The following is a 27179-nucleotide window of genomic DNA, read 5'->3' on the forward strand; positions in this document are numbered from 1 at the left end:
GTTCTGACCCACCTCCCCAAACACGACAAACCCTCTGATGTTAACTCAAAGATTCCCTTATTAGAAGTGCCGGCAGCCCCAGCAAAAAGTTTCTCTCTCACCGCAGGCTAACAAGTCTGTCCAGCAGGGAGGTGAATAGTTGTCTGCCACATCTATTCATCTCTACCCCCTGCCTTTTATCCCCAGAACTAGGGTGAGGCTTCGCTAGCAGCGGTGGCTCTTCCGTCCCAAGGATCGGCCCATAGATTTCCACTGCTCTCCTCTCCTCTGCCTTCTGCGCATCCACACATCAGGCTCTGGGCCCAGCTGTTCCTCCTCTTCCTCATCAGCCACCTCCAGACCTGGGGGTGTTGACTCTCCATCTGAGGGTTGACAGACGGCCCAGGCTCCTCCTTTGTCTCTCTCTCTCTGCCAGTTCCGTTCCCTCTTCCCCCTCGGAGCTCTCAAGTTGCCTTTCTGCTGACCCTGACTCCCATTCCTCCTCCTCCTCCTCCTCTGATTCGGCTGCTGGAGGGGCCGGTGGCCGACAGTCCACAACAGGTTGGGTACCCAGCCCACGGAGGAGAAGTGAGCATCGCAAGGATTCCAAGGGTTGCTCCTTCGTGGTTGTAGGGTTGGGGTTAAATCCATAGGGCTGCCAGTTAGTCCTCAACGTACGACCACAATGGAAATCCAGCATTTCTGTTGTGAAGCGAAACGTTCGTTAAGCGAGCTTTGCCCCGTTTTTGCGACTTTTCTCGCCACGTTTGTTAAGCGAGTCGCTGCCGTTGTTAAATTAGCAACCCGGTGGTTAAGCGAATCTGGTTCCCCCCACTGACTTTCGTTGGTTAGAAGGGATCCCGGGAGACTGCAAATGTCATAAGTGTGAGTCAGTTGACAAGCATCCGAAGGTAAATCACCTGACCATGGGGATGCTACAAAAGGTCATAAGTGGGGGAAATGGTCATAAGTCACTGTTTTCAGTACCGTCGAAGGGTCATTAGACTTAGAACTTAGACTTAGGATAACTAGTGTGACTCAACAAACGGTTGCAAGTCAAGAATTACCTGTATTTTTCTCTACACTCCGCTCTTTTTAATACCAGCAGGTTTGATGAATTCTGGCTAAGCCAACTTTGGCTGGTCCTGTTAAGGACATTCACAAGGTTGCAGGCTTGACTTGAGAATTTTTTTGGGGGGGGAAGGAAGGATGACATGCAAAGAACACGGAAGTAACTCTGACGTTGCCTAACTCGGCGTCTTCCCAGTGCTTTGATTAAATTAAATGAATATATATATATAAAGAGATACAATTTTGGTAGAGTTCACGATTTTTTATTTACGTTTCCATCTAAAACCAGCTTTGCAGCTTTAAGACCGGTGGACTTCAACTCCCCGAATTCCTGAGCCGACCAGGCACTCTGGGAATTAAAGTACACAAGTCTTAAAAGTTGTCGGGTTTAATGGGGGGCCCTGATCTGAACTGCTTTGAGAGTTTATTCCGTACACCATTTAGATTCTCGAAGGCGGTGAGAACCAATACTCTGGAATGCAGATTGGGCAGCTGCAGGAGGAAGAAGACGAAGCGGCCAACGTTCTACACGACGAGACTTTGGATCCGTTCCGAAATTCCTGCCTCGGTACGTTGACACTTTGTGGAAGCAAATACAGATACCGTATTTTTCGGAGTATAAGACGCACCCTTTCCTCCCCTAAAAGGGGGTGAAAATTTAGGTGCGTCTTATACACCGAATGTAGCCCCGCCCACCCATTGGCCCCCACCCTTTGGCCTCTGCCTCCCAGCAGTTTACCCTCCTTGCAGCAAGCAGCAAGAAGAAACAGTCCGTTTCAGCTTCAGCACAGACTAATTAGCACAAGTGGATTGGATCGGCCTCCTGACTCTCAGCTGTTTTGCGCAGGGCTCTGCTGCTTGCTGCAAAGAGGTAAATTGCTGGGAGAAGTTTTTTTTTTCTTCCTTATGCTAATCAAGCTATGCTGAAAACGAAAATGAAAGTAAAGTAGGCTGTTTGCTGTTTGCCGCAACGAGGCAAAAATGCTGGGAGGCAGAGGCAGATTTCTTTTTCTTGTTTTTCTTACCAAACAAGGTAGGTGCATCTTATAGTCCAGTGCGTCTTATACTCCGAAAAATACGGTAATCGTCAATTTATGATCCCAACTGAGCCCCAAATTTCTGTTGTTCAGTGAGGCATTTCTCAAGTGAGTTCTGTCCCATTTTACGATCTCTCTTGCCACACTTATTAATTGAATGACTGTGGTTGAAAAGTTAGTAACTCACTTGTTGTTATTGTTATTATATTATAGCATAGCATAGCGTTGCATTGCATTGCATTATATTATATTATATTACATTTATTATATTATATTTAATATTATATTATATTTATTATATTATGTTATGTTATATTATGTTATATTATGTTATATTTATTATACCGTGTTTCTCTAAAAATAAGACCCTGTCTTATATTTTTTTGAACCTTGAAATAAGCGCTTGTTTGCCTTATTGCCATGCGCTCAAAAGCCCGATTGGGCTTATTATCAGGGGAGGTCTTATTTTGGGAAAACAGAGTATTATATTATTATTTATATTATTATATTATATTATATTATATTATATTATATTATATTATATTATATTATATTATATTATATTATAGTATAGTATAGTATATTATATTATATTATATTATATTATATTTTATTATATTTTATTATTATATTATATTATATATTATATTTTTTATTTTTTATATTATTATATTATATTATAGTATATTATATTATTATATATATTATTAATTGTTATGATATGTTATAACATTATAATATATATTATTATATAATTATAATTATTTGTTATTTATTTGCTATTATTATTATTTTAAAGAGCTTCAGCGATCTCATTTAGCGAAAACTGTGAGCCACAGGAGGGAGCCTTCCAACGGCAGCATGGAGAAGTTTGGGCCTAAGGAAGAAACTGAACTGGCTGACCATGGAATTAAGGTCAGTCTGAGCGGGGAAGGCAAGAGGGCCTGGGGTTGCTCCTGTGCCCCCCAGTTGGCCAGAAGGGAGACCCTCTTATGGGGAAGAGAGAGGCTCTGACTCACAACTCCAAAATTTTCAGGGTTGGGAGACCAACAGTCTCAGCTAAGCATCTTCTCTGGCAGGGGTGGATAATTACAGTAACTAATCCTCAACTTACAACTACAACCGAGCCCCAACGTTTACGTTGTTAAGCGAGACAGTTGTGTTTTCCTTCGTTTTACGACTTTTCTTGCTATTTAGTTCCCAAATATGACTCAACTGCAGTTGTTAAGTCAGTAACACAGGTTTTAAGTGAGTCTGCTTTACTCGTTGGCTTTACTTGTCAAATGGTCGCAAAAGGGGATCACATCAAACACACACACAGAGAACACTGCGACTGCCCTAAGTATGAATCCGTTGCCAAACATCTTGAATTTTGACTGTGGGGATGCTGCAACGGTTGTAAGAGTGAAAAGCGGTTGCTTTTTTTCGGTGCCGTCGTAACTTCGAAAGGCCACTAAGTGAAACTGTTGTAAGTCGAGGATTACCTGCAAGTGCTTCCTGGTTGATGCAAGCAGCCCAGCTTGCAAGGGCTGTACCCAAAGAGCAGCCCAGTGGTTTAAGTTTTAATTCCGAATGCTAAATATCTTAAATCCAAGGGCCCTCTTGAGAACCTGGACTGTTGTGGAGGGCCAAAGCAAAAGGGCTGGGAAGGTGCGTAGACGCGCATGTGCGCACACACACAAGCGTGTGAAAATTGAAAAAAAATGCAAAGGTAAAGGTTCCTCTCGCACCTATGTGCTAGTCGTTCCCGACTCTAGGGGGCGGTGCTCATCTCCGTTTCAAAGCTGAAGAGCCAGCGCTGTCCGAAGACGTCTCCGTGGTCATGTGGCCGGCATGACTCAACGCCAAAGGCGCATGGAACGCTGTTCCCTTCCCACCAAAAGTGGTCCCTAGTTTTCTACTTGCATTTTTTAACCTGCTTTCGATCTGCTAGGTTGACAGAAGCTGGGACAAGGAACGGGAGCTCACCCCATTACGCGGCACTCAAACCGCCGAACCGCCGACCTTTCGATCGACAAGCTCAGCGTCTTAGCCACTGAGCCACCACGGCCCCTTCGCTTATTTAGCTAAGAAATAAGTTAGAATTACATGGTACATGCTTTCGAACTGCTAGGTTGGCAGAAGCTGGGATAAGTAACAGGAGCTCACCCCGTTACACGGCACTAGGGATTCGAACCGCCGAACTGCTGACCTTTCGATCGACAAGCTCAGCGTCTTTAGCCACTGAGCCACGGTGTCCCTTTCCGGAGGGGGGAAAAAAAACAAGTTTCTTTTAAAATAAAAACAACACAATTGTATTGCATGCCTGACATAACCATATTTATTTATTTGTTTTTATTGATTAATTTATTTATTTTAATTTTATTTTAATTTCCGATCGACTTCACACAGGCCGGATGTGGCCCTGGGAGCCTAAAACGCCCGGGTCTATTTTGAGGGAACATAGTGATGCTTTGGCCCTCTGGACGTCTAACACCAACCCTCTTTGGAAGACTGGTGTCTTTTAATCTCCAATAAAATATAATTGGATTTTGATTTTTGATTTTTTTTTTCTGCCGACAGCTCTCCAGAATGAAAGGTGATATCGGGGGCTATAAGGACGGAAGTGCTGCTCCGCTAGTTCACTGCGTTCGCCTCCTGTCGGCCTCTTTTCTGCTCACCGGAGAGAAGGGGGGTGAGTCGAGACACGGGGGGTCCCCGCAGAGGAAGACTAAAACCTCTCAACACCTTTCCACCCAGGCCAATTGAGAATTTAAGAGGAACAAAAGAGTTTGAAAATAGGCCGATGCTAAATTAGAACACTCAGGGGTTGCGTTTGGCTTAGAGCAGCGTCCCCAACCTTTCCGGGGAGGGGTGGTGGTGGACGGGGGATGGTTCTATGTGAGCGGTAGGCGCAAGCCTGCGTGTGCGGCCACCGTTTGCACAAATGGAACTGCACACGTGAGCGTGAGCGCCAGCCACACAAGCAAGTGGAGGGGAGCGTCCATGCGAGCTCACCCGTTGCTTACACGGCCTAGTTCCAAATGGGCCGAGGTGTTGTGACCTAAGGCCCAAGTAGTTATTACCAGACACAATCAGTCCTAAACAAACGTATTTAAAACAGCTGAGAATTACTTCATTCTAAGCTTAGTCCAAATTAAATCCAAAACAAATCCTTCATAAACAGTCCTTCGGCCTTATCACCAACCTTTGTCTTTGGCACCCTGCCAAAGGCTTGTCTTGGCAAAACCCCACCAAACGCGGACAAGAAACAAATGTAGCAACGTTGCTTTCCTACAAAGAGCCCAAGAGCTGTTGCTGCTCTTTAAGCCGCCTGGGAGGGGCCAATCATCTCCAGGCCTTACTCCAGAGTCATCCTTTTTGCTTTAGCTGCTCTTGCCTTCTGGCAGCTCTTCGCATGCGTGCACTAGGAACAGGCTCTTCCTGTTCTTCTGCCTCTCTGCTATCCGCCTCTGGAGATTCCAGAGTCCACGCTTTGCTCCCAGATGGCCCTGGCCCCATCTCTGCCTCCGACGCAGAGCCCTCATCCAGGCCTTTCCCGGACTCCAGGACTGGCCCATGGTCCTTCCAAGCCTCCTCATTGTCCGATTCTGCTGCCAGCTCTGCAGGACCACAACACTCGGCCCGGTAACAGGCCACTCTTAAGCCCGGGGATTAGGGACTCCTGGCTCATATTTTTTCATGCTGTTGTAACTTTGAACGGTCGCTAAATGGGCTGTCGTAAGTTGAGGACTGCCTGTACTGACCCAGCCACCTGTATTTTCTGTTCCTCTCTTCTAGCTCTGGTGCCGGATAAAGACGTCAGGGTCAGCGTGAAAGCCTTGGCCATCAGTTGCGTGGGGGCAGCCGTGGCCCTTTACCCGGAAGCTTTCTTCAGCAAACTCTACAAAATGCCCACTGAAAGTAACAAAGAAGAAAGAGGTAGGTGTCATGTGGATTCTTTTTTTAAAAAGAAACAAAAAACACACCAGCCTTTATTTTTACCTTGGTTTAAAACCCAGCTCCCCAAACACCACAAACCCTCTGAAGTGAACTCAAAGATTCTTTTATTAGGAGCGCCGGCAGCTCCGGCAAAAAGTTTCTCTCTCAAGTCTGTCCGTCTGTCCGGAAGATGAATAGTTGTCTGCCATATCTATTCATCTCCGCCGCCTGCCTTTGATCCCCAGAGCTAGGGTGGGGCTTCACTAGCATTGGTGGCTTTTCCATCCCGAGGACCGGCCCATAGATTTCCATTGCTCTCCTCTCCTCTGCCTTCTGTGCATCCATGCGTCAGGCACTGGATCCAGCTGTTCTGTCCTTCCAAAGTCAGTAAAATGAGGACCCAGATAGTTGGGGTCCAGAGGCTGACTCTCTAAACTCTTAGAGAGGGCTGGAAAGCACTGTGAAGTGGGATCTTCCTTCCTTCCTTCCTTCCTTCCTTCCTTCCTTCCTTCCTTCCTTCCTTCCTTCCTTCTTCCTTTCCTTCCTTCCTTCCTGCTTGGGTGGATGGGGGTTGGACTAGATGATCCTTCTGACTGTTAATCTATAATCTGATTTCTGTTCTGACCTATTAGGCTTCCTTCAAAAGCAGGAAGCAGAGTCTTGGTCCCGGCAAAACCCCTTCTATTTGCACGACTGTGAATTCCTTTCATTCACAGTCAGCAAGGCCTGTCCAAGCAGTCTTTCAGAGGAATATTTATCAACACAAACCTTATCTCGCTTGGAAAGCTGCCAGATAACTAGGTTCCAAACACAGTGCAAGGCAAAACTTGGCACAGAGTCTCTCAAAGTCACGGAAGGAACGAATTGTTTCCTGCAAAAGCCCCCTCCCCGTTCGCTCCTCTTTTGTTTCCTATGGGAGGGGCCAGTCACCTCCAAGGTGTGGCTTTACTCCTGAGTCGACCCTGCTTTCTTAGTTGTTCTTGACTTCGGGCAGCTCTGTGCATGTGCACACTGGGAACGGGCTCCAGCTGTTCCTCTGCCTCACTGCTGTCTAGCTCCCCCTCTGCCTCCAACGCAGAGCCCTCGTCCGAGCTTTCCCCAGCCCCCAGGACTGGCCCAAGTTCCTCCCCAACCTCCTCACTGTCCGACTCTGCCGCCAGCTCCGCTGCCCGCCGGCGGGGGCCACAACAATTCCTGACCTAGTTAATAACTTACTTCCGTGTGCAGATTTTTCTTTCTTGATTCCTGATTTATTTCTCCAGAAGAGCAGTCCGTGAAGGACATTGTGAATTATATCGACCACGGAGACCCCCAGATCAGAGGGACAACCGCCATTTTGTGCGGAACCATTGTTTATTCCATCCTCGTCCAGTCTTGCTTCAGTGTGGAGACTTGGCTGGAAAATATAAAAGCGTCCACAGGTAACGGGGCTGAAGACCTGAATTTTGCGCCTGAAAACGTCCCGATGAAGGGTGCATGACCTCTGCTGTCCTTTCCCTCCAGGGACGCTGGTGGAGTGTGTCTCCTTACTACAGAAAAGCCTGAAAGACGAGTCTTCGGTCACGTGCAAATTGGCTTGCATAGCTGTGAGGGTAAGGAAATACCTTTAAAACATCACACTTGGCGGTTATTTCTTCCCCGAGGCCCACCAAGTGGGCGCCAGGGCTCTTGTGAGGATCTACGACAATTCACCACGGCCAATGTACGACATCAAAGTAGAGTGGTGCGGTGGCCTAGGGGTGGAGCTCTCGCCTCACAATCAGGAGGCTGTGATTTCGATCCTAGGTAGAGGCCGATTTTTCTCTCTCTGGGCATGATGAGAATTTATCTGCTGAACAAAACTCCGCCTCGGCAACAGGAAGGGCATCCGGCCAGTAAAACACTCTGCTAGCGCCATTCAGTTACCTAGACTCCATCCCCGCAAGGCGTTATGGGGTCGTTGGATGAGGATGAATGTGCCACGCCAACTTGCCATGACCAACACACCACGGGCAACTTGCCACGGCCAACTCGCTGCAGGACAACTTGGTGTGGGACGAGAGTTACACTAATACCAAAGAAATAGCGGAGTAGAACCCTTAAAGAAAGGATGCCAAAGAAGGGACAGAATGAAAGGTGAATGGCAAAAATTAAAATAATTATATCAATTAATTTTAAATAATTAAATAGAGTTGTTAAATTGTCCTTCAACGAGTTGGCCATGGTGATTTGGCTGCAGCAAGTCAGCTGTGGCCATGGCGAGTTGGCCGCGGTGAGTTGGCTGCAGCGAGTTGACCATGGCAAGTTGGCCACAGCAAGCTGGTTGCGGTAAGTTGTCCCATTCTGGTCTTGTGATGACCAGAGAAGCCTTTGATCTTCCTTCCCCCTCTGTAAGGGAACCATTTAAAATAATTTTTTAAATAATTTGAATGAAAGATTCCTCACTTCCACCTGGGGGAATCTGTTCTTCCTACTCTGCTGCCCCCCCCCACCTTTATACGTGAACATTCTGAGTGATCTCTCTAGGAAAAGTCACTCGGTTGTCTCCGTCATAGGTTGACCTACTGAGTTCATTAAAACTGCTCCTCAAGTTTGCACGCTTCAAATTTGGAAGCCAGCACCTGAGTCTATTTCAGCGAGAGAAGCTCTAATCAACAGAATGAACTGAGTTGGAAAGCACCTTGGAGGTCTTCTAGTCCCCTATGTCAGGTTTCGAGGTCGTCTCAAATAAATTGCATTTCAAACAAAGTCTTTGATGAAAAAAAAACTCCCATTTATTAAGCACGACATTCTAATTCCGACTCCATCGTAGCCAACACTGACTTCCAGACCCAAAACCTTCCCTTTCCGTTCCCCACTCCCCTGCACTCATTGGCCATCTTCCAAGTCACTCTACCCCTAATCTACTGCTCCAGCTCAAAGGAATTTCCCCCCTCCCATCCCATCTCCTAGGGGATATTATCTCCAGGGAAAATAAGTAGGTGAAAAGTCAAATGTCCCTTTCCAGACACCTCTGCTTCTCCTCCTTATGTCAGCACTAAAGTAAATGCAGCTTGAAGTGCTGACACCCTAGACTAGAAGACCTCCAAGGTCCCTTCCACCTCTGTTAATTCTAGGGTCCCCAACCCTAGTTGTAGGAGGTTCATCACTGGAGACTTTCAAGACGGGATTGGACTGCCATTTGTCAGAAATGGTGTAGGGTCTCCTTCTTGGGTGGGGTGGGGGTTGGACTAGATGACCTACAAGTTCCCTTCCAACTCCGTTAATCTGTAATCTGTAACCAGCCAGACTGTGGCTCACTAGCAGGCCGCTGCCTGTTCGGAACCAGGCCACGCAGGCGGTGGGCGAGCGCGTGCACATGTGTTCTGACCTAGGCTTCCCCAAAAAGCACGAAGCAGAATCTTGGTCCCGACAAAACCCCTTTTATTAAACAAACAGTGAATTCCTCTCATTCGCATATCCAGCAAAGTCTTTCAAGGGAGAATTGACAGTCACAGACCTTATCTGGCTTGGAGAGCTGCCAGGCCGATATCTTCAAAACTTGGCAAGGAGTCACGAACCAATTAAGCAAACTAATTGTCTCCTGCAAACTCCACTCCCCTTTCGCTCCTCTTTTATTCCCTCTGGGAGGGGCCATTCATCGTCCACCTGTGGCTTTACTCCTGAGTCGACCCTTGTTCCTTAGCTGTTCCCTTCATCTGGCAGCTCTGCACATGCACACCCTGGGAACAGGCTCCAACTGTTCTTCTACCCCACTGATGTCCGACTCCGAAGGCAGCTGACAACTGTCAGACGGCCCTGGCCCTCTCTCTGCCTCCGACGCAGAGCCCTCCCCAGACTCCAGGACTCGCCCAGGTTCCTCCCCAACCTCCTCACTGTCCGAATCATCTTCCTGGCACGCACATGCGCATGGGGCACTTGCTGTTCCGGTTTCTGGCATGCATGGGCGCACGTGCACTCCCGTTTCGTCACTCAGTGCCGAAAAGGTTCGCCAACACTGACCTATGGCAGTGTCATTCTTTTTTTCCTTTTATAGTGACCCAAATGCGTTCAGGATCAAGTCGATTAAATCCTGACGTACCGTATTGCTGAAAGCAATTAAACCTTTCTCTTTTCAGCACTGCATCATGAGCTTATGTGGCAGCAGCCATAGTTCCTTGGGGTTGCAATTACTGGTTGACCTCCTTCTCCTGAGGAACAGCTCCTACTGGCTGGTTAGGACGGAGCTTCTGGAAACGGTGGCTGAAATAGATTTTCGGTAAGCATCCGTACGTTACGTCCCCCCCGTCCCACCCACCCCGAAAAGTTATATTCTCTTTAACATATAACGTTATGCTTAGAGTGGTGCGGTGGCCTAGAGGTGGAGCTCTCATCTCACAGTCAGGAGGTTGTGAGTTCGATCCTAGGTAGAGGCAGATATTTCTCTCTCTGGGCACAATGAGAATATATCTGCTGAACAAAACTTCACCCTGGCAACAGGAAAGGCATCCGGCCAGTAAAACACTCTGCTAGCTCCATTCAGTTGCCCAGACTGCACCCCGCAAGGGATTATGGGGTCGTTAAAAGATGATGATGATCTAATGTTATGCTTAATCGTAACAATGCCTTTCTCTCCTTTTGCTGCAAAGGTTAATCCAGTTTTTGGAAGAAAGGGACAGCAATCTGCATAGAGGGGATTATCATTACGCTGGGGTGAGTAGCAGGTTGAGGCTGAGCCAATGTGGGTAGGGATTTGCATGCTTAGTTTCACGGCTGCTCAGGATGACAGAAAATAGTTACATATGCATCCAAAGAGAACTTCTCTGCCAGCTTATTCTCCTTCGTATAAAGTTTATCTGAGAGTCAGTGTAGTGGAACGTAGTCTGGATTCCTAGGAGGGAGGGGCTGTGCTCCGGAGCAGCAAGAGACAACTCAGTTCAGATAGTTTACGTGAGAGAAACAGGATGAAGACAGATCCTCCCTGATCGTTTCCAGAATATAGTTAATAGGTAGTCCTCAACTTAACAACCACAATTGAGGCCAACCTTTCTATCGTTAAGCGAGACATCTGTTAAGTGAGCTTTGCCCCATTTTACGACCTTTCTTGCCACAGCTGTTAAGTGAATCACTGCAGTGGATAAGTTAGTAACCCGGTTGTTAAGTGAATCTGGCTTCCCCCCATTGACTCTGCTTGTCAGAAGGGGATCTCGTGACCCCGGGATGCCGCGACGGTCATAAGTATGAACCAGTTGCCGAGTGTCTGAATTTGGATCACATGACCATGGGGAGGCTGCAATGGTCATAAGCGTGAAAAGTGATCATAAGCCACTTTTTTTCAGGGCTGCTATGACTTTGAACCGTCACTAAGTGGACTGTTGTAAGTCTAGGACTACCTGTGTACGTTTAATGTTTTAATTAGTCTGCTTTACTTTGGCAAGATTTCTGCCTGTGGGTGAGGAGGAACAAAGAAAACCGCTTGGAAGAATCTCACAACGTTGTTATGAAGTGACAGTCGTTCTTGGGGACCCCTGGTTCTGAGACATATGTTGTTATTTTGTTAATATGTTGTTATTTTGAAAATTATAGGTGCGGTCTATAAGCCCCTTAAAAAAATGCTTTTCTTGATCGGCCTCTGCGCTCCTCTTTTCCCCCCACAGCTGTTAAAACTTCAGGATCGGGTTCTGAAGGAAGTGGTCATTTCTCTCCTAGGCGACGAAGATCCCAGAGTCAGGCGTGTGGCCGCAGCTGCTTTAGTAAGGTATTCGTTCAGCGAAACTTAATTTTTCTGCTCTTGCCCTGTTTCGATTCCTTATATTTTGCACAGAAAGATAGCATATGGTGTAAATCTGTCTTAATCGTATTTATGAATTTCTCCCCCAAATCCATACAGTTTTAACTGTTGCATCATAAATTTGCCAGTTTACACTGTCAAATGCTTTCTGTACGTCTAGAAATATCAGCGCCATTTTTTCCCTGGATTTCATAATTGCATTATATAATTGCATTATATAATAAATTATTATTATAATAAATTATATAATAAATGCATTTCATACTATTCCAGTGTATCTAGGATAAACCTTACATTGTTTTTATTTACAAAAAACAAACAAACATACTGTAAATCTGATGCATAATTGGAATTACGCTTTGGGAATAATAATTGTCAACAGGCAGGGGTTTAATACGGAATACATATGATGGAAAGACTGCAGATGTATTCCAAAATGCATTTATCTCGGAGTTCCCAAAAATAGAAAGTTTATATTCTCATATACGGAAGTATTTGGGTTGTTTCCGTAGCAAAAGCTAAATATTGAATGGTAAGAATGAAAGTGGTTGCTTATCACCATAAAGAAAGGGAAATTAAATGTGTTATAGGTAGCCCTCGACTTATGACCACAATTGAGCCTAAAATTTATGTTGCTAAGTGAGAAATTTTTTAATTTGGCCCCATTTTACGACTGTTCTTTCCACACGTGTTAAGCAAATCACTGCAGTTGTTAAATTACGATGCTGCAATGGTCGTAGGTGTCAAAAATGGTCATAAGTCACTTTTTTCAGTGCCATTGTAAGTTCGAACAGTCACTAAGTGAAATGTTGTAAATCGAGGACTATTTGTATTAATGGCTAAATTAAAGCCATTAAGGATCATAAAGGGATCGCCGAAGTGGTTGGCTGCCTCTGCGAAAGGAACTTTTTCGGACGTTGTTATCTTACCCAGGGGACGCCTGAATGCCAGTAGGCAATTGGGGGAGGCTCCTTTCCTGTCCCTACGCGGTTTATTCGCTCACGGGAATCGAGCCACCGAGCTGCCGACCTCAGCGGAGTGCAGGCTCAGCGGCTTTACCACGTGAGCCCCCGCGGATCACTATCCCCATTCCACTCCTGCTAGAGATCATCCAGAAGGGTGATCAGTGCCATCTCTGACATCTTATGTCCAGGCCTGAAGCCAGATTGTTGTGGGCTGTCGGCCGCCAGCCCCTCCAGCAGCCGAATCAGAGGAGAAGGAGGAGGCATGGGAGTCAAGGTCAGCATCAGGGAAACCTGAAAACTCCGAGGGGGAAGAGGGAATGGAGCTGGCAGAGAGAGAGAGACAGACGGAGCCTGGGCCGTCTGTCAGCCCTCAGATGGAGAGTCAACAGCCCCCAGGTCTGGAGGTGGCTGATGAGGAAGAGGAGGAACAGCTGGGTCCAGTGCCTGACACATGGATTTACAGAAGGCAGAGGAGAGGAGAGCAGTGGAAATCTATGGGCCGGTCCTTGGGACGGAAGAGCCACCGCTGCTAGCGAAGCCTCACCCTACCTATGGGGATCAAAGGCAGGGCAGAGACGAATAGGTGCGACAGACAGCTATTCATCTTACGGACTGACGGACTTGAGAGAGAATTTTTTTGCGGGGCTGCCGGCGCTCCTAATAAAGGAATCTTTGAGTTGACTTCAGAGGGTTTGTCGTGTTTGTAGATTATCCCTGCTTCGTTCAGGGCCTGTGAGTATGACCACCTGTGCATGCTCAAGCTTTTGTGTGACCGTTTTCTCCACCACGTTTTCCCTCAAAAGGATGCTTGAACACTGAATGTGACTTGCCCTGAGTGTCCCTGGTTTTCTTGTTTTCTCTTAGTGAAAAAGGCCCTTCTCGTTTCTTCTCTCCCTTGTTTCTCACAGGCTGGTCCCAAAGCTGTTCTATAGTTGCGACGCAGGGCAGACTGATCCGGTCGTAGCTCTGGCCAAGGAGCAAAGCAGCGTCTACCTGAAGCTCCTGATGCACGAAACCCCACCGACTTCCCACTTTGCAGTGAGCACCATCACCAGGTAGAGCTGCATTTAGCAGGGAATAATAAAACGCCTCGTTCCGGGAACATCGTTCAGGAGAGAAGCAACCTAGAACTAAAGAGAAATTTCCTGACAGTTAGAACAATTAACCAGTGGAAGCACTTGCCTTCAGAAGTTTTGGGTGCTCCAACACTGGAAGTTTTTAAGAAGAGTGTTAAGGATATTCTTGGCTCATAACCGATGATGTGGGTTATTGAGCAGAGTACCCTTTGAGTAAACACATGAAAAGTGACTGGGAGTGGTTGTGAACAATCACAGTCAACATACAAACACACTGAGTTGTTGTAGTCTTTTACTTTTAGAAAAAGTAAAGCAAAGTCCAAAAACAATCCAAGTCATACACAGATAAGACGAGAGTTAAAAGATCAATCCAGGGATATTTCAAGTACAAAGTCTTCTTACCAGTTGTAGTCATATACAATAAAACAGTTCTTCTTGAGTTTCAAAACAGGAACAAGTTCAATATCAAAACTTGCAATAAATAGTAGAAAGCAACATGTAGCTATGATCAAACACTGATCATGCAGAGAGATCAGGTAGAGAGTTACAGCAAATAATCAGGTAAAATGGTGTAGTATCCACACAAACCATGATCCTGACTTCCCTTAATTACATTGGCTACAGAGCTTAGCCAGTCAGGATACAGGATGATGCAATGCAGTCTTAAAGCAATATAATACCTTTCTGACTGCAAACATACATTGTTGGTTTATATATTGCCTGACCAACTAGTTAAGACAAATAACCATTTCCTAACAAAGAGATTGGACAACCATTTGTCAAAGTGGTGTAGGGTTTCCTGCCTAAGCAGGGGGTTGGACTAGAAGGCCTCCAAAGTCCCTTCCAACTCTATTATTCCTTTCCTTTCCTTTCCTTTCCTTTCCTTTCCTTTCCTTTCCTTTCCTTTCCTTTCCTTTCCTTTCCTTTCCTTTCCTTTCCTTTCCTTTCCTTTCCTTCTTTCCTTTCCTTTCCTTTCCTTTCCTTCTTTCTTCTTTCCTTTTTTCCCCTTTTCTTTCCTTTTTCTCCTTTTTCCTTTCCTTTTTCCTTTCCCCTTTTTCCTCTTTCCTCTTTTCTTTTTTCCCCTTTCCTTTCCTTTTTCTCCTTTTTCCTTTCCTTTCCATTCCATTCGTGAGGAGAACCTGCTATTTTACTCACCTCTTTCTTTTGACTAAGGATAAATCTGCAGTCGAGTTTCACTTGCATTCTTGTAATGGATGCAAGTTAACAGCTGAATAATACAAAAAATTAGGTTTCCAGCTGCAAACTGAGCGGGGCCTTGGAGTCCTAGTGGACGATCCCTTAAACAGGAGCCAGCCGTATGCGGCGGCAGCCAAAAAAAAATCTAATACAATCCTCGGTTGTATAAACAGAGGCTCTCCTGGCATGCCCGGAGAGATGGCTCTGCGTGCTACTCCTGGCACACATGCCATAGGTTCACCATCACTGGTATAGGTCCTCCTGCTTGGGGTTGGACTAGAAGACCTCCAAGGTCCCTTCCATTTTTATTCTGATTCAATGGATGGAAATTAATCAAGGAGAGAAGCAACATGGAATTAAGGAGGAACTTCCTAACAGTGAGGACAATTAACCAGTGGGACAGAAGTTGCCTTCAGAAGTTGTGGGTGCGCCATCACTGGAGGCTTTTAAGAATAGACTATCTGAAATAGTACAGAGTCTCCTGCTTAAGCAGGGAGTTAGACTAGAAGGCCTCTAAGGTACCTTCCAGCTCTATTCTGATTGAATAGAAGCTCCTTTTGGGGTAGAATAAAGCCTCCAGTAGAAGGGATGTAACCAAGGGTGAAATGTTACCGGTATGGACCAGTTCGCCCGAACCACTAATAAAAAAAAATGCTACCAGTTCGGGTGAACCAGTATTTCCGATGATCAGCTGTGCCACGCGATTTACATTCGCTAAAAAGCAGGATTTCCTGCTTTTTAGCGAATCTAAATCGCACGGCACAGCTGTTCCCCCCCTCACTTTTCTACTTACCTTAGAAAAGGCTTCTTAATCCTCCTTTTTCAGTGCTGCGCAGTAGCACAAAGCGCGCATTTGGCATGGGTCTAGGACTTTTTGGCTCAACCTCTTGGCGCTGCCTGTTTCTCCAGGGTTTCGCCTCCACATTATTATGCCTCAGCACTTTGGGCCACGACCCCTCCATCACAGTCCCTTCGCTGCGGCCCATTCGTCGCAGTACAGTTTGCGTCGGGCTTTTGGGCGCACAGGACAGTTCGAAGCCAGCCAATCGGTGCAGGGCCACGGGGGCTTTGGGATCCCTCGCCCTCTACTGCCCCCTCCCCTTGTCTTTTGTGGCTGGATCCCTCGTCCTCTACAGCCCCACCCCCACCCCGCTGCTCTCGGCAGCCTCGGGAGGCTCCAAACTGACAGACGAGCGGCTCTTGGCTGGGGTGGAGGGTAGAGTTCCAAGCGCTACTAACAAAATACCTTTGCCACCTCCCAGCCCCCTCTTCCACAGGGAGAGGACCTGGGAACCTCTACAGCCCCCCTTCCCCCCGTCTTTTGTGGCTAGATCCCTCCCCCATGCTGTTCTCGGCCGCCTCAGGAGGCCCCGAACTGACAGAGCCTCCCTCTGAACTGCAGCCCCCGCTCTACTCCCAAAGCCCCTGTGCCCCTGCACCGATTGGCTGACTTCGAACTGTCCTCTGCACCCAAAAGCCCAACGCGAACTGTACTGCGACGAATGGGCCGCGGCGAAGGGACTGGGACAGAGGGGCCATGGCTCAAAGTGCCGAGGCGTAATAACACACAGGTGAAACCCTGTTGGAGAAACAGGCAGCGCCAAGAGTTCGAGTTGAAAAGTCCCATTCCATTTGGCACGCACTGCGCATGCGTGCACGAAGCGAACCAGTAGCAAAGCGAACTGGTAGCAGACTTCAGAGCATTTCACCCCTGGATGTAACCATCAATTAAATGTGCTTTTCCTCCTTAACCAGGAATTATTAAAGTTTGTTAAGAAATGGTTAATGAGGTGCATTCATGTTGTTCTAGAACCTACAGAGGATACAACCTGATGCCAAGTCCAGCCGATGTGACAGTGGAGAACAACCTTTCCAGAGTGATCTCGGCCGTGTCCCATGCGTTGACGACCTCACCCTCCAGATCCCTGACTGTGAGTTTTGAATGTGGATCCGTTGATGTCAATACAGGTTGTCCCTGACCTACATCAGCTCGTTTAGTGACCATTCGAAGTAACGATGTCCCTGAAAAAAAGTGACTTACGGCTGTTTTTCACAGTTAAGACTGTTGCAGCCTCCCCGTGGTCACGTGATCAAAATTCAGACGCTCGGACTTCTGGTTTGGCATCGCGGCGAGACAGTCAGGGAATTAGTAGGCTCTGATGAGCTCCGCGAAAACCCATACTGACAAACTGCTGCCGATGGGTCTGTGGGCCAGAACCGTCCTGTAGGGACGGGGAAGAAGGACTCGTATTTATGACGGTCGCAGTGTCCTGGGGTCATGCGATCCGCTTTTGCAACCTTCTGATAAGCAAAGTCAAGGGGGAAGCTGGATTCACTTAACAAACCCTGTCACTAACTTAACATTTGCAGTGATTCACTGAACAACAGTGGCAAGGAAGGTCGTAAAATGGGGCAGAATTCTCTTAACAAATGTTTCGCTTAGCAACAAAAAATTTGGGCTCTTTTATACATACATACATACATACATACATACATACTATATGTATGTATGTATATAATGTGTGTTTGTGGGGAGAGAGAGAGAGAGAGAGAGAGGGAGAGAGATGTATACACACAGATATATACATATATACGTATGTGTGTGTGATTGTGTGTGTGTATGTAAAAGGGGAGGAGAATTTACTGCTTTTTATTTTTATTTCATGACCCAGCTAGGGTGGATCCTACATATTAAACGTTACATTTATATGATCAATTTTTCCTCTTTTTTTTTGTAGTCCACAACCTACGACCACAATCGAGCCCAAAATTTACGTTGTTAAGCGAGACATTGGTTAAGTGAAGCAAAGTCGCAAAATAGGGGAAGCCGGATTCACTCAACAACTGTTGTCATTACCTTAAACGACTGCGACGACTCGCTTAACAAACGTGGGAAGAAAGAGTGTTAAATGGGGCAAAGCTCACTTCACAAGTGTCTCGCTCAGCAACAGAAATTTTGGGCTCAAATCATGGTCGTAAGTCGAGGACTACCTATATTTTACCAGTTGGAGCTTTTTTTAAGTGTTGCGCTCCTTTCCCGCATCTTAACCACGCCGTTTATCTGTTGGAGCGTGCTGCAAAACACAACCCCGTGCCTCTTCCACATTTCCCTGTGTTCCTGAGCATAATATTTTTCCTTCTTGGTTTTTTCTTTTTTTCTCCAGTTTGGCTGCTGCGAAGCATTGTGTCTTTTGTCCTCATCGTTTCCGGTTTGTACCTGGAATGTGGGATGGCACTGTGGGTAAGTTGCAATTCATTCACCTTCGTTTACTGGAAAGGGAATCCGGAGCAAGGGTCTCCAATCATCATCATCATCATCATCGTATATTTTAAGGAAATACTTGGTCGATACTTAGGATGCTGGCAGCAACCCGTATCAACCATCAGTGCCAGTTAATAATAGTTGTGGTACATTTTTAAATGTTCAGTTGGCTGAGTTTCATGTTTAATGAATAAAGCAAATAATAATAAGAAGAGGAAGAAGAGGAAGAGGAAGAAGAGACTGTGGAAAAAGAAATCGTGTGTTGTCCCGATTGTAATTGGAGCCCTTGGAGCAATACCCAAAGGGCTACCCCGCTATTTAGAAATTCTAAATTTGCCGGACTTGAACATTTTGACTCTACAAAAAACCACCTTACTCGGAACAGCTTACATCCTCCGACGATACCTTAACAGTTCCTAGGTCCTTGGTTAGGACTTGAGCTGCTGAGCTATTAACCAGCCTCAAAGGCTGTGAATCTCACTAAAGATTAAATAATAATAATAATAATAATAATAATAATAATAATAATAATAATAATAATAATAATAATAGAAAACACAGCTTACATCCTCCGACGATACCTTAACAGTTCCTAGGTCCTTGGTTAGGACTCGAGCTGCTGAGCTATTAACCAGCCTCAAAGGCTGTGAATCTCACTAAAGATTAAATAATAATAATAACAACAACAACAACAACAACAACAACAACAACAACAATATTGCTTCCTGCAATAACACCAGCGGAACTGCAAAAAACTGCGCTACTTGGAACATCGTACATCTTAAGAAGGTCCTTGGTTGATCCCTAGGACGCTGGCAGCAACCCTTATCAACCATCAGCACCAGTCAATGGTATTTGTGATGCATTTTTGAATGTTCAGTTGACTGAGTTTCATGTTTAATGAATATAGTAAATAATAATATATCTATATTTTATAATATATAATATAGAAATACTTTTTATTCCTCCTGTGGCGTGGAAACTGATGATTTAAAATTGAATTCCAGTTTTTCTCACCCGGGAGGCGTGGAAGAGTCCCAGGAGAAGAGCGCAGTTGGGATAGTTGGCTTGCTCCTCTCCCTCCTTTCCTCCGTTTCGTTCCCTCTGGATCTCTCTGCCCACCAAGACGCCTTGATCCTGGCTGGGAATTTGCTGGCAGGTAAGAAAAAATATTTAATCATCTTCTTCTTTTTTAAATTCATAACCATTTGAATACAGTGTATTGTCAGGGTGTATCATTTACAAAAAAAATAATAAAGAGAAACCAAAAGAAATATTAACACATATACTGGTAACAATACCGTGTTTCTCCGAAAATAAGACCCTGTCATAAGCGCTTGGCCTTATTGCCATGTGCTCAAAAGCCCGATTGGGCTTATTATCAGGGGATGTCTTATTTTGGGGGAGACAGGGTAGTAATAATATAACAGAATAGTTTTGGCTAAGAAGAAACAGAATAGTTTCTCTTTATATTAGCTTATTTATAATTCTGTTAATTATATTGACATATTTATAATTATTAATTTTTATATTTAATTCATATATAACAATAATCTTTCTTCATCTAATTCTACCTCTTATCTCTAACCACTCATAAAAGAGCCTTGGTAGTACAGTGGACTAAAGCACTGTTATTAACATCTGCTGCTTGCAATTACTGCAAGTTCAAATCTCACCAGGCTCAAGGTTGACTCAGCCTTCCATCCTTTCTAAGGTAGGTGAAATGAGGACCCAGTTTGTGGGGGCAATAAGATGACTTTGTATAAATATACAAAAGGATGAAGGCTATTGCTGAGCACATTGTAAGCCGCCCTGAGTCTCCGGAGAAGGGCGGCATATAAATTAAAGCAAAACAAAAAAAAAACTATTCCATATCAAAGTCATATTCTGTGTCTTCTTAGTCTTTTATTTTTAAAGTCAATCTGTCCATTTCTGAACAGTCAAATATTTTCCAAATTACATCCTCATGTGATGGGGTGTTCTCATTTTTCCAATATTGTGTATTTTTTTTTTAATAAGTAAAATATTTAATCTTCACTAGCGGCTTTTAAAACACCCAAGGAGCATTATTTGTCTATAAACAGTTGCGGTCCGTGTTACAATCTAGCAAGACAGATACAAATTCACATCGGGAATATGCTTTTTGGGATACAGGCAATCCTCGATTTTCAACAATTCATTTAGTGACGGTTTGAAGTTACAACGACCCTAGAAAAAGTGACTTAGGACCGTTTTTTCACACAGCGACCGTTTCAGCATCCCCTGGATCGAAATTCAGGCATTCGGCAACTGACTTGTATTTATGATGGTTGGAGTTTCTCAGGGATCATGTTGTTGTTTTTTTTTAATTTAAATTTGATTTATATGCCGCCCTTCTCCGGAGACTTCATACTTTTGTATATTTTATACAAAGTCAGCTTATTGCCCCCACAAACTGGGTCCTCATTTAACCTACCTTAGAAAGGATGGAAGGCTGAGTCAACCTTGAGCCTCGTGAGATTCGAACTTACAGTAATTGCAGGCAACTGGTGTTAATCACAGTGCTATCAGTCTGCTGAGCCACCAGGCCCTTTGCGACTGTCTGATGAGCAAAGTCAGTGGGGGAGCAGGATTCACTTAACCGTGTTACTGACTTAAGAATGGCAGTGATTTGCTGAATCACTTTGAAAGGTCGTAAAATGGGGCAAAACTCACTTAACAAATGTCTGGCTCTGCAACCTCGATTCTGGTCATATGTCGAGGAGCAACTGTCTGAGTTATTTGGATTGTGGTTTTTTTTGTTTTTAAATATTTTTTTTTTACATTCAGTTTTTATTAGTTGATAATATGGCGTACAAAGAGAATACAAAAGTAAATAGGGAAATTAGGAAGGGAAAAGGGAGAGAAAGAAAAGGGGGAAAAGACAAAAAAAAAAGGGCATTGACTCCTGATGCAGTAAAATAAGGCCTTAACATCTAACCTCAACTTTTTCCTTTTACATAATAATAAAAACTATTATTTTAGAATAATATAAACTCAACTTTTTACTTTTACATAATAATATAAACTATTATTTTATAATCGTACAAGCTCAACTTTTTACTTTTATAATAAAAACTATTATTTTATAATCATATAAACTCAACTGTTTTACATGATAATAAAAACTATTATTTTATCATCATATAAACTCAACTGTTTTACATGATAATAGAAACTATTATTTTATAATAATATAAACTCAGCTCTTTACTTTTATATAATAAAAACTATTCCTTTTACATAATAATAAAAAGTTATTTTATAATCATATAAACTCAACTTTTTACTTTTACATAATAAAAACTATTATTTTATAATCATATAAACTCAACTGTTTTACATGATAATAAAAACTATTATTTTATAATCATATAAACTCAACTTTTTACTTTTACATAATAAAAACTATTATTTTATAATCATATAAACTCAACTGTTTTACATGATAATAAAAACTATTATTTTATAATCATACAAACTCAACTTTTTACTTTTACATAATAAAAACTATTATTTTATAATCATATAAACTCAACTGTTTTACATGATAATAAAAACTATTATTTTATAATCATACAAACTCAACTTTTTACTTTTACATAATAAAAAATTATTTTAAAATCATATAAACTCAACTTTTTACTTTTACATAATAAAAACTATTATTTTATAATCATATAAACTCAACTGTTTTACATGATAATAAAAACTATTATTTTATAATCATACAAACTCAACTTTTTACTTTTACATAATAAAAAGTTATTTTAAAATCATATAAACTCAACTTTTTACTTTTACATAATAAAAACTATTATTTTATAATCATATAAACTCAACTGTTTTACATGATAATAGAAACTATTATTTTATAATAATATAAACTCAGCATTTTACTTTTAAATAATAATATAAACTGAAACACTCTAGGGCTTCCTGCCGAAGCAGGGGGTTGGACTAGAAGACCTCCAAGGTCCCTTCCAACTCTGTGATTCTATTCTAGCCATTTCTATAACAAGAAATCTTATCTAATCATCGGTAAAAAAAAACCCCAAAAATCAAAGTTAGTTATTTGGATTTTTAAGCGCCTGTCGTGCTTTCAGCCACCGCCTCCAAATCTTTGCAAAACCCCTGGACGCACAGCGAGGACGAAGCCAGCGTTCCTGCCGCTAAGCAAGAGGACTCGTGGGTGGCCCTGTCAGACCGGACGCTTGCCCTGTTGGTCGATCACCTGTTTTCCCATTTGCTGAAGATCATTAATATTTGTTCCCACATATTGGATGATGTCGTTCCTGGCCCGACACTGAAGGTACGTTTGTTGTCTGTCGCTGACATTGCTGGCTTATTTTTAGGTAAGGGGAGCATAAGACTCCGTTACACAGGTGGGTTTCACATACCGTGTTTTTGGGGGTATAAGATGCACCTGAGTTTTTGGGGAGGAAAATAGGAAAAAAAATTCTGCATACCAGGTATATTCACTTGGCTAGCGTCCTTAAGTCTGGTCAGCTTCAGCACATTAATTTGCTGGTTTTTTTATCCCCTGCTTGGGGATAAAAAAACAGCTTCTAAAGCACAATGGATCTTTGGAGAGAGAAGCAATGAGAAAAGCAGGCAAAGCACGGCAGTGGTGAAATCCAATTTTTTTTACTACCCGTTCTGTGGGCGTGGCTTGGTGGGCGTGCTGTGGCTTGGTGGGTGGGGCAGGGGAAGGATACTGCAAAATCTCCATTCCTGGGGCAAGGATATTGCAAAAACTCCATTCCCACCCCACCCCTGGGGCCAGCCAGAGGTGGTTCTCCGAACTATTGCTCAAAATTTCCGCTACCGGTTCTCTGAACTGCTCAAAATTTCTGCTACCGGTTCTCTGAACTGCTCAAAATTTCCGCTACCAGTTCTCCAGAACCTGCTGGATTTCATCCCTGAAGCACAGGGAGATGATGATTTTCTTTTTTTAAAAAAAATCTGTTTTTCCAGGCGACGTTACCATCTCTCACCAACCCACCTTCGCTGAGTCCAATTCGGCGCAAAGCGAAAGAAAAAGAAGTGACGGAGCAAGCCACGGTCGCCATAAGCCCTAAAAAGACGAGTGAAAACAGCCCAGGTTTGGAGAACGATGGGATAAAAACCTAATCGATTTAAACAAAACAAAACAAAAAGATATTGACTATTAATAAAAGGCTCTTCAGAACCATTCCTTTTTCAGAGCCACGGAAGGCTGTTTATTCAGTTATGTCTGCATTGAACCCAATGGATTTAATTGCTTTTAAGGCGGCCGAATTTAAAAAGAAAATGCTTGGCTTTAGAAGAGCAAATAACCATAAAATTAAAAACTACCCTTTGTGAGAAGAGTCATTTGGCCCCCATTTTCTAAAACTGATACAGGCACTTGGCCTGAACTCGGCAAAAAAGCAGCCATAGGATGAGTTGGATTCGGACTTGTCATTCACTTAATGAACGATGGCTCGCTTAATGACTATTTATAAAGGTCGATGGGGAAGCCAAGATTTGCTTAACCACCGGGTTACTAATTTAACAATTGTGTAGATTCACTTTTAAGAACTGTGGCAAGGACGGTCATAAAATAGAACAAATGTCTCGCTTTACAAATATCTCGCTCAGCAGCGTAGATTTTGGGGTGCTCCCTTGTGGTCGTAACGGGGTCCTTGGTGCTCTCTGAGCTTGGTTGTTTCCTTGCAGAAATTTCATGACCCGTCTAGGTTACATCATCAGTGCTAGAAGGAGGGCTGCCTGGATAGAGACGATGTCGAGAGTTTTAACATTATTAAAGAATTTCTCTTCTCTCTGCTTTGATTCATAAAGCTCCGAGACAAAGTGACACTTCAAGCTCCACTCCCCCGAGTAAATCCTCGTCCACTCTGGGTAACTTCTACCATCTCCCGTCGTATCTCAAACTCTACGACGTTCTGAAGGCCACCTATGCCAACTATAAGGTATTTATTTGTATCAAACTACTTTTCCTGAGCAATCCGCGCCGCGCGTGCTACCGAATTCTGGAGACCTTGCAGGCTCGTGGACCCGTAGTTCTGGTTCTTTTGTGTTTTGTAAAATCTGGAGCCCACCCTCTGCCCTGCTTTCTTTTTTTTTTACTTGCAATCTGCAAGGAAATCTGTAATCTGTTTTAAAGTTTAGGGGAGTAATCTGTTCTGTCCCCGTCTCACACACGCACACCAGCAGTCGACCAAGAGTTAAAATAAACCAGCAGACAAGAATTTCCTTTGATAACAGAATTGGCAGCGATCCAGTGGCTGCTTGCCAACAGTCTTTACTTACAAAGGGAGGTTTATCTCCTCCGACCGAAAACATCAAAGTCCACAAAAACCAAAGAATAGTCAAGTCCAGTCCAAAAAATCAGTCCAAGCAGAGCATATAACAAAGTTCCAGTCTCTGCTTTTTAGCATGCTGTCTAGATTTGCCATAGCTTTCCTCCCCGGGAGCAAACGTCTTTTAATTTCTTGGCTGCAGTCCCCATCTGCGGTGCTCTTGGAGCCCAGGAAAATAAAATCTGTCACTCCCTCCATTTCTTCCCCATCTATTTGCCGGGAATTGAGATTACCCATGTAGTAGGGCTGTATTGCTATTATCCTTCTCATCTTCTCATCTGTCTTTCTGCCTTCTCCTTTTGGTATCTATGATTTATCACTTGTTGTATTTTAGAATTAATGATTGTAACTATGATATATGAACATTCACTTTGTTGTTTTGTATGTATGCTGAAAGCTTTTGAACAGGAGACGAATTCCTTGTGTGTCGGATCACACTTGGCCAATAAGAATTCCTCTTTCTTTCTTTCTTTCTTTCTTTCTTTCTTTCTTTCTTTCGTAAGGTTACACTCGATCTCCAAAACGTCAATGAAAAGTTTGGTGGATTCCTGAGATCAGCTTTGGACGTTCTGTCTCAGATCTTAGAACTGGCAACTCTACAAGACATTGGAAAGGTGGGTTCAGGCTGGCTTACGAGGTTTTTAAATGTCTCTAAGCCAGATCGATTAGAGCAGGGATCGGCAACCCGTGGCTCTGGAGCCGCATGTGGCTCTTTCATCCCTCTGCTGCGGCTCCCTGTCACCGGTTGGCTGCACAATTGATAGGGCTTTCGGTTAGGACAGGTAGAGGAAAAAGGATGCCGCACTAAGAGGAAACTCTATGGTGGGGGAATCGGACTTCCGGTCGGCAAAGGAAAAAGGACGCCGCACTAGGAGGAGACTCTATGGTGGGGGAACTGGACTTCCGGTTGGCTCCATAATTGAATGGGGGCTTCCGGTTAGGACCTTTGTGGCTCTTTTGAGCGTTTAAGGTTGCCGACCCCTGGATTAGAGGAACATACGAAAGCATAATTAATGTTAATTAATGTATAGTTTAGAGCTTTGAATTCAGCTCACAGGGTTGTTGCAGTTATACAGTAACAAAACTCCGCACTGGCAACAGGAAAGGCATCCGGCCAGTAAAATACTCTGCTAGCTGCATTCAGTTGCCCAGACTCCACCCCGCAAGGGATTATGGGATAGGTAAATGAAGATGATGTTTATTGCTGTCTGGGCAACACCTAATTCTGTCTTTCTGTTTTTAGTACGTGGAAGAAATTCTGTGTTACCTGAAATCCTGTTTCAACAAAGAACCAGTCATGGCAACTGTGTGTGTTCAGCAGGTAACAATGTTCAAAATGTGTGCGCGTGCGCCTTTCTCAGAGAAGAGTTCTCCCTTGAGTCAGCTGCATTACATCCCGGGCACGATCCGTCTGAATGGATTGCTTTAATCCTTCCCGGTGTAGAATTGAACCCAAATTTGACACAACTGTCTGATAGAAGACTCACTTCAAAATGAAGTCTGTTTAGGACAAACAGCATGCAGGGAGAGAGAGGGGGAGAGAGAAAGAGAAAGGGAGAGGGAGGGAGAAAGGGAGAGAAAGAGTGGGAGAAGGTAAGGGAGGGAGGGAGAAAGAGAGAGAGGGGGAGGGTAAGAGAGGGGAGAGAAGAGAGAGAGAGTAAGAAATCAAATTGTAGCATCAGTAGATAGATAGGTAGGTAGATAAATGATAGATAGATAGATAGATAGATAGATAGATAGATAGATAGATACGGTAGGTAGATAGGTACGTAGGTAGAGAGGTACGTAGGTAGGTAGGTACGTAGGTAGAGAGGTACGTAGGTAGGTAGGTACGTAGGTAGAGAGGTACGTAGGTAGAGACGTAGGTAGGTAGGTAGGTACGTAGGTAGGTAGGTACGAAGGTAGAGAGGTACGTAGGTAGAGACGTAGGTAGGTAGGTACGTAGGTAGAGGTACGTAGGTAGATAGGTACGTAGGTAGGTAGGTAGGTAGGTACATAGGTAGATAGGTACGTAGGTAGGTAGAGGTACGTAGGTAGGTAGAGAGGTACGTAGGTAGATAGGTAGGTAGATAGATGATAGATAGATAGATAATAGGATAGATAGGATAGATAAAAAAGATAAAAGATAAGTAGGTAGGTAGAAAGAGAGAGAGAGAGAGAAAGAAAAAAGAAAGAAAGAAAAGAAAGAATGAAAGAAAGAAAGAAAAAGAAAGAAAGAAAGAAAGAAAGAAAGAAAGAAAGAAAGAAAGAAAGAAAGAAAAAGATGCAGAGAGAAGGGGGTAGGGAAAGAGAGAGAGAGATCATGTGTCTGGGTTGACAATACAATATAGGAGATAATATATTAAATTAAGGTAAAACCATAATAAAATCCCATAATATGGAGCCATAGCCTTGCAGTGGGGTAGATCTTTTAATTCGATACCCAAGAAAGGTAACCATCTCACCGCTTCTGGTTTGGCTGTGATAAGATCATCCCAGCTGCCTTGAAATTTCCTAAGGGGCCATTCTTGAGCTAGATGTGTTATAGTTTGTTCTGGAGCCCCACAGTCACAGTATGGAC

General features: G+C 43.9%; 1 protein-coding gene across 4 annotated transcripts in view; it reads left to right on the top strand.

Annotated features, from left to right (window-relative positions):
* HTT (huntingtin) overlaps positions 1-27179 on the top strand; it is a 107811-nt gene that overhangs the window by 21435 nt on the left and 59197 nt on the right. For 2 of the 4 annotated variants that reach the window (XM_087875537.1, XM_087875539.1), the window contains 18 exons: positions 1495-1618; positions 2887-3002; positions 4650-4761; positions 5868-6008; positions 7271-7429; positions 7512-7600; positions 10106-10245; positions 10616-10679; positions 11624-11724; positions 13631-13777; positions 16806-16926; positions 18160-18236; positions 19265-19416; positions 22382-22587; positions 23253-23379; positions 24099-24229; positions 25123-25233; positions 25863-25940. In XM_087875537.1, the coding sequence (XP_087731663.1) occupies positions 1495-1618; positions 2887-3002; positions 4650-4761; positions 5868-6008; positions 7271-7429; positions 7512-7600; positions 10106-10245; positions 10616-10679; positions 11624-11724; positions 13631-13777; positions 16806-16926; positions 18160-18236; positions 19265-19416; positions 22382-22587; positions 23253-23379; positions 24099-24229; positions 25123-25233; positions 25863-25940 (2196 nt within the window). The remainder of the gene's footprint in view (positions 1-1494; positions 1619-2886; positions 3003-4649; positions 4762-5867; positions 6009-7270; positions 7430-7511; positions 7601-10105; positions 10246-10615; positions 10680-11623; positions 11725-13630; positions 13778-16805; positions 16927-18159; positions 18237-19264; positions 19417-22381; positions 22588-23252; positions 23380-24098; positions 24230-25122; positions 25234-25862; positions 25941-27179) is intronic. The other 2 variants (XM_087875538.1, XM_087875540.1) reach the window with 1 other exon arrangement.

This window comes from Pantherophis guttatus, chromosome 8 (genome assembly GCF_059756535.1).
Source record: "Pantherophis guttatus breed Tessera chromosome 8, ASM5975653v1, whole genome shotgun sequence".
Lineage (NCBI taxonomy): Eukaryota > Metazoa > Chordata > Lepidosauria > Squamata > Colubridae > Pantherophis > Pantherophis guttatus.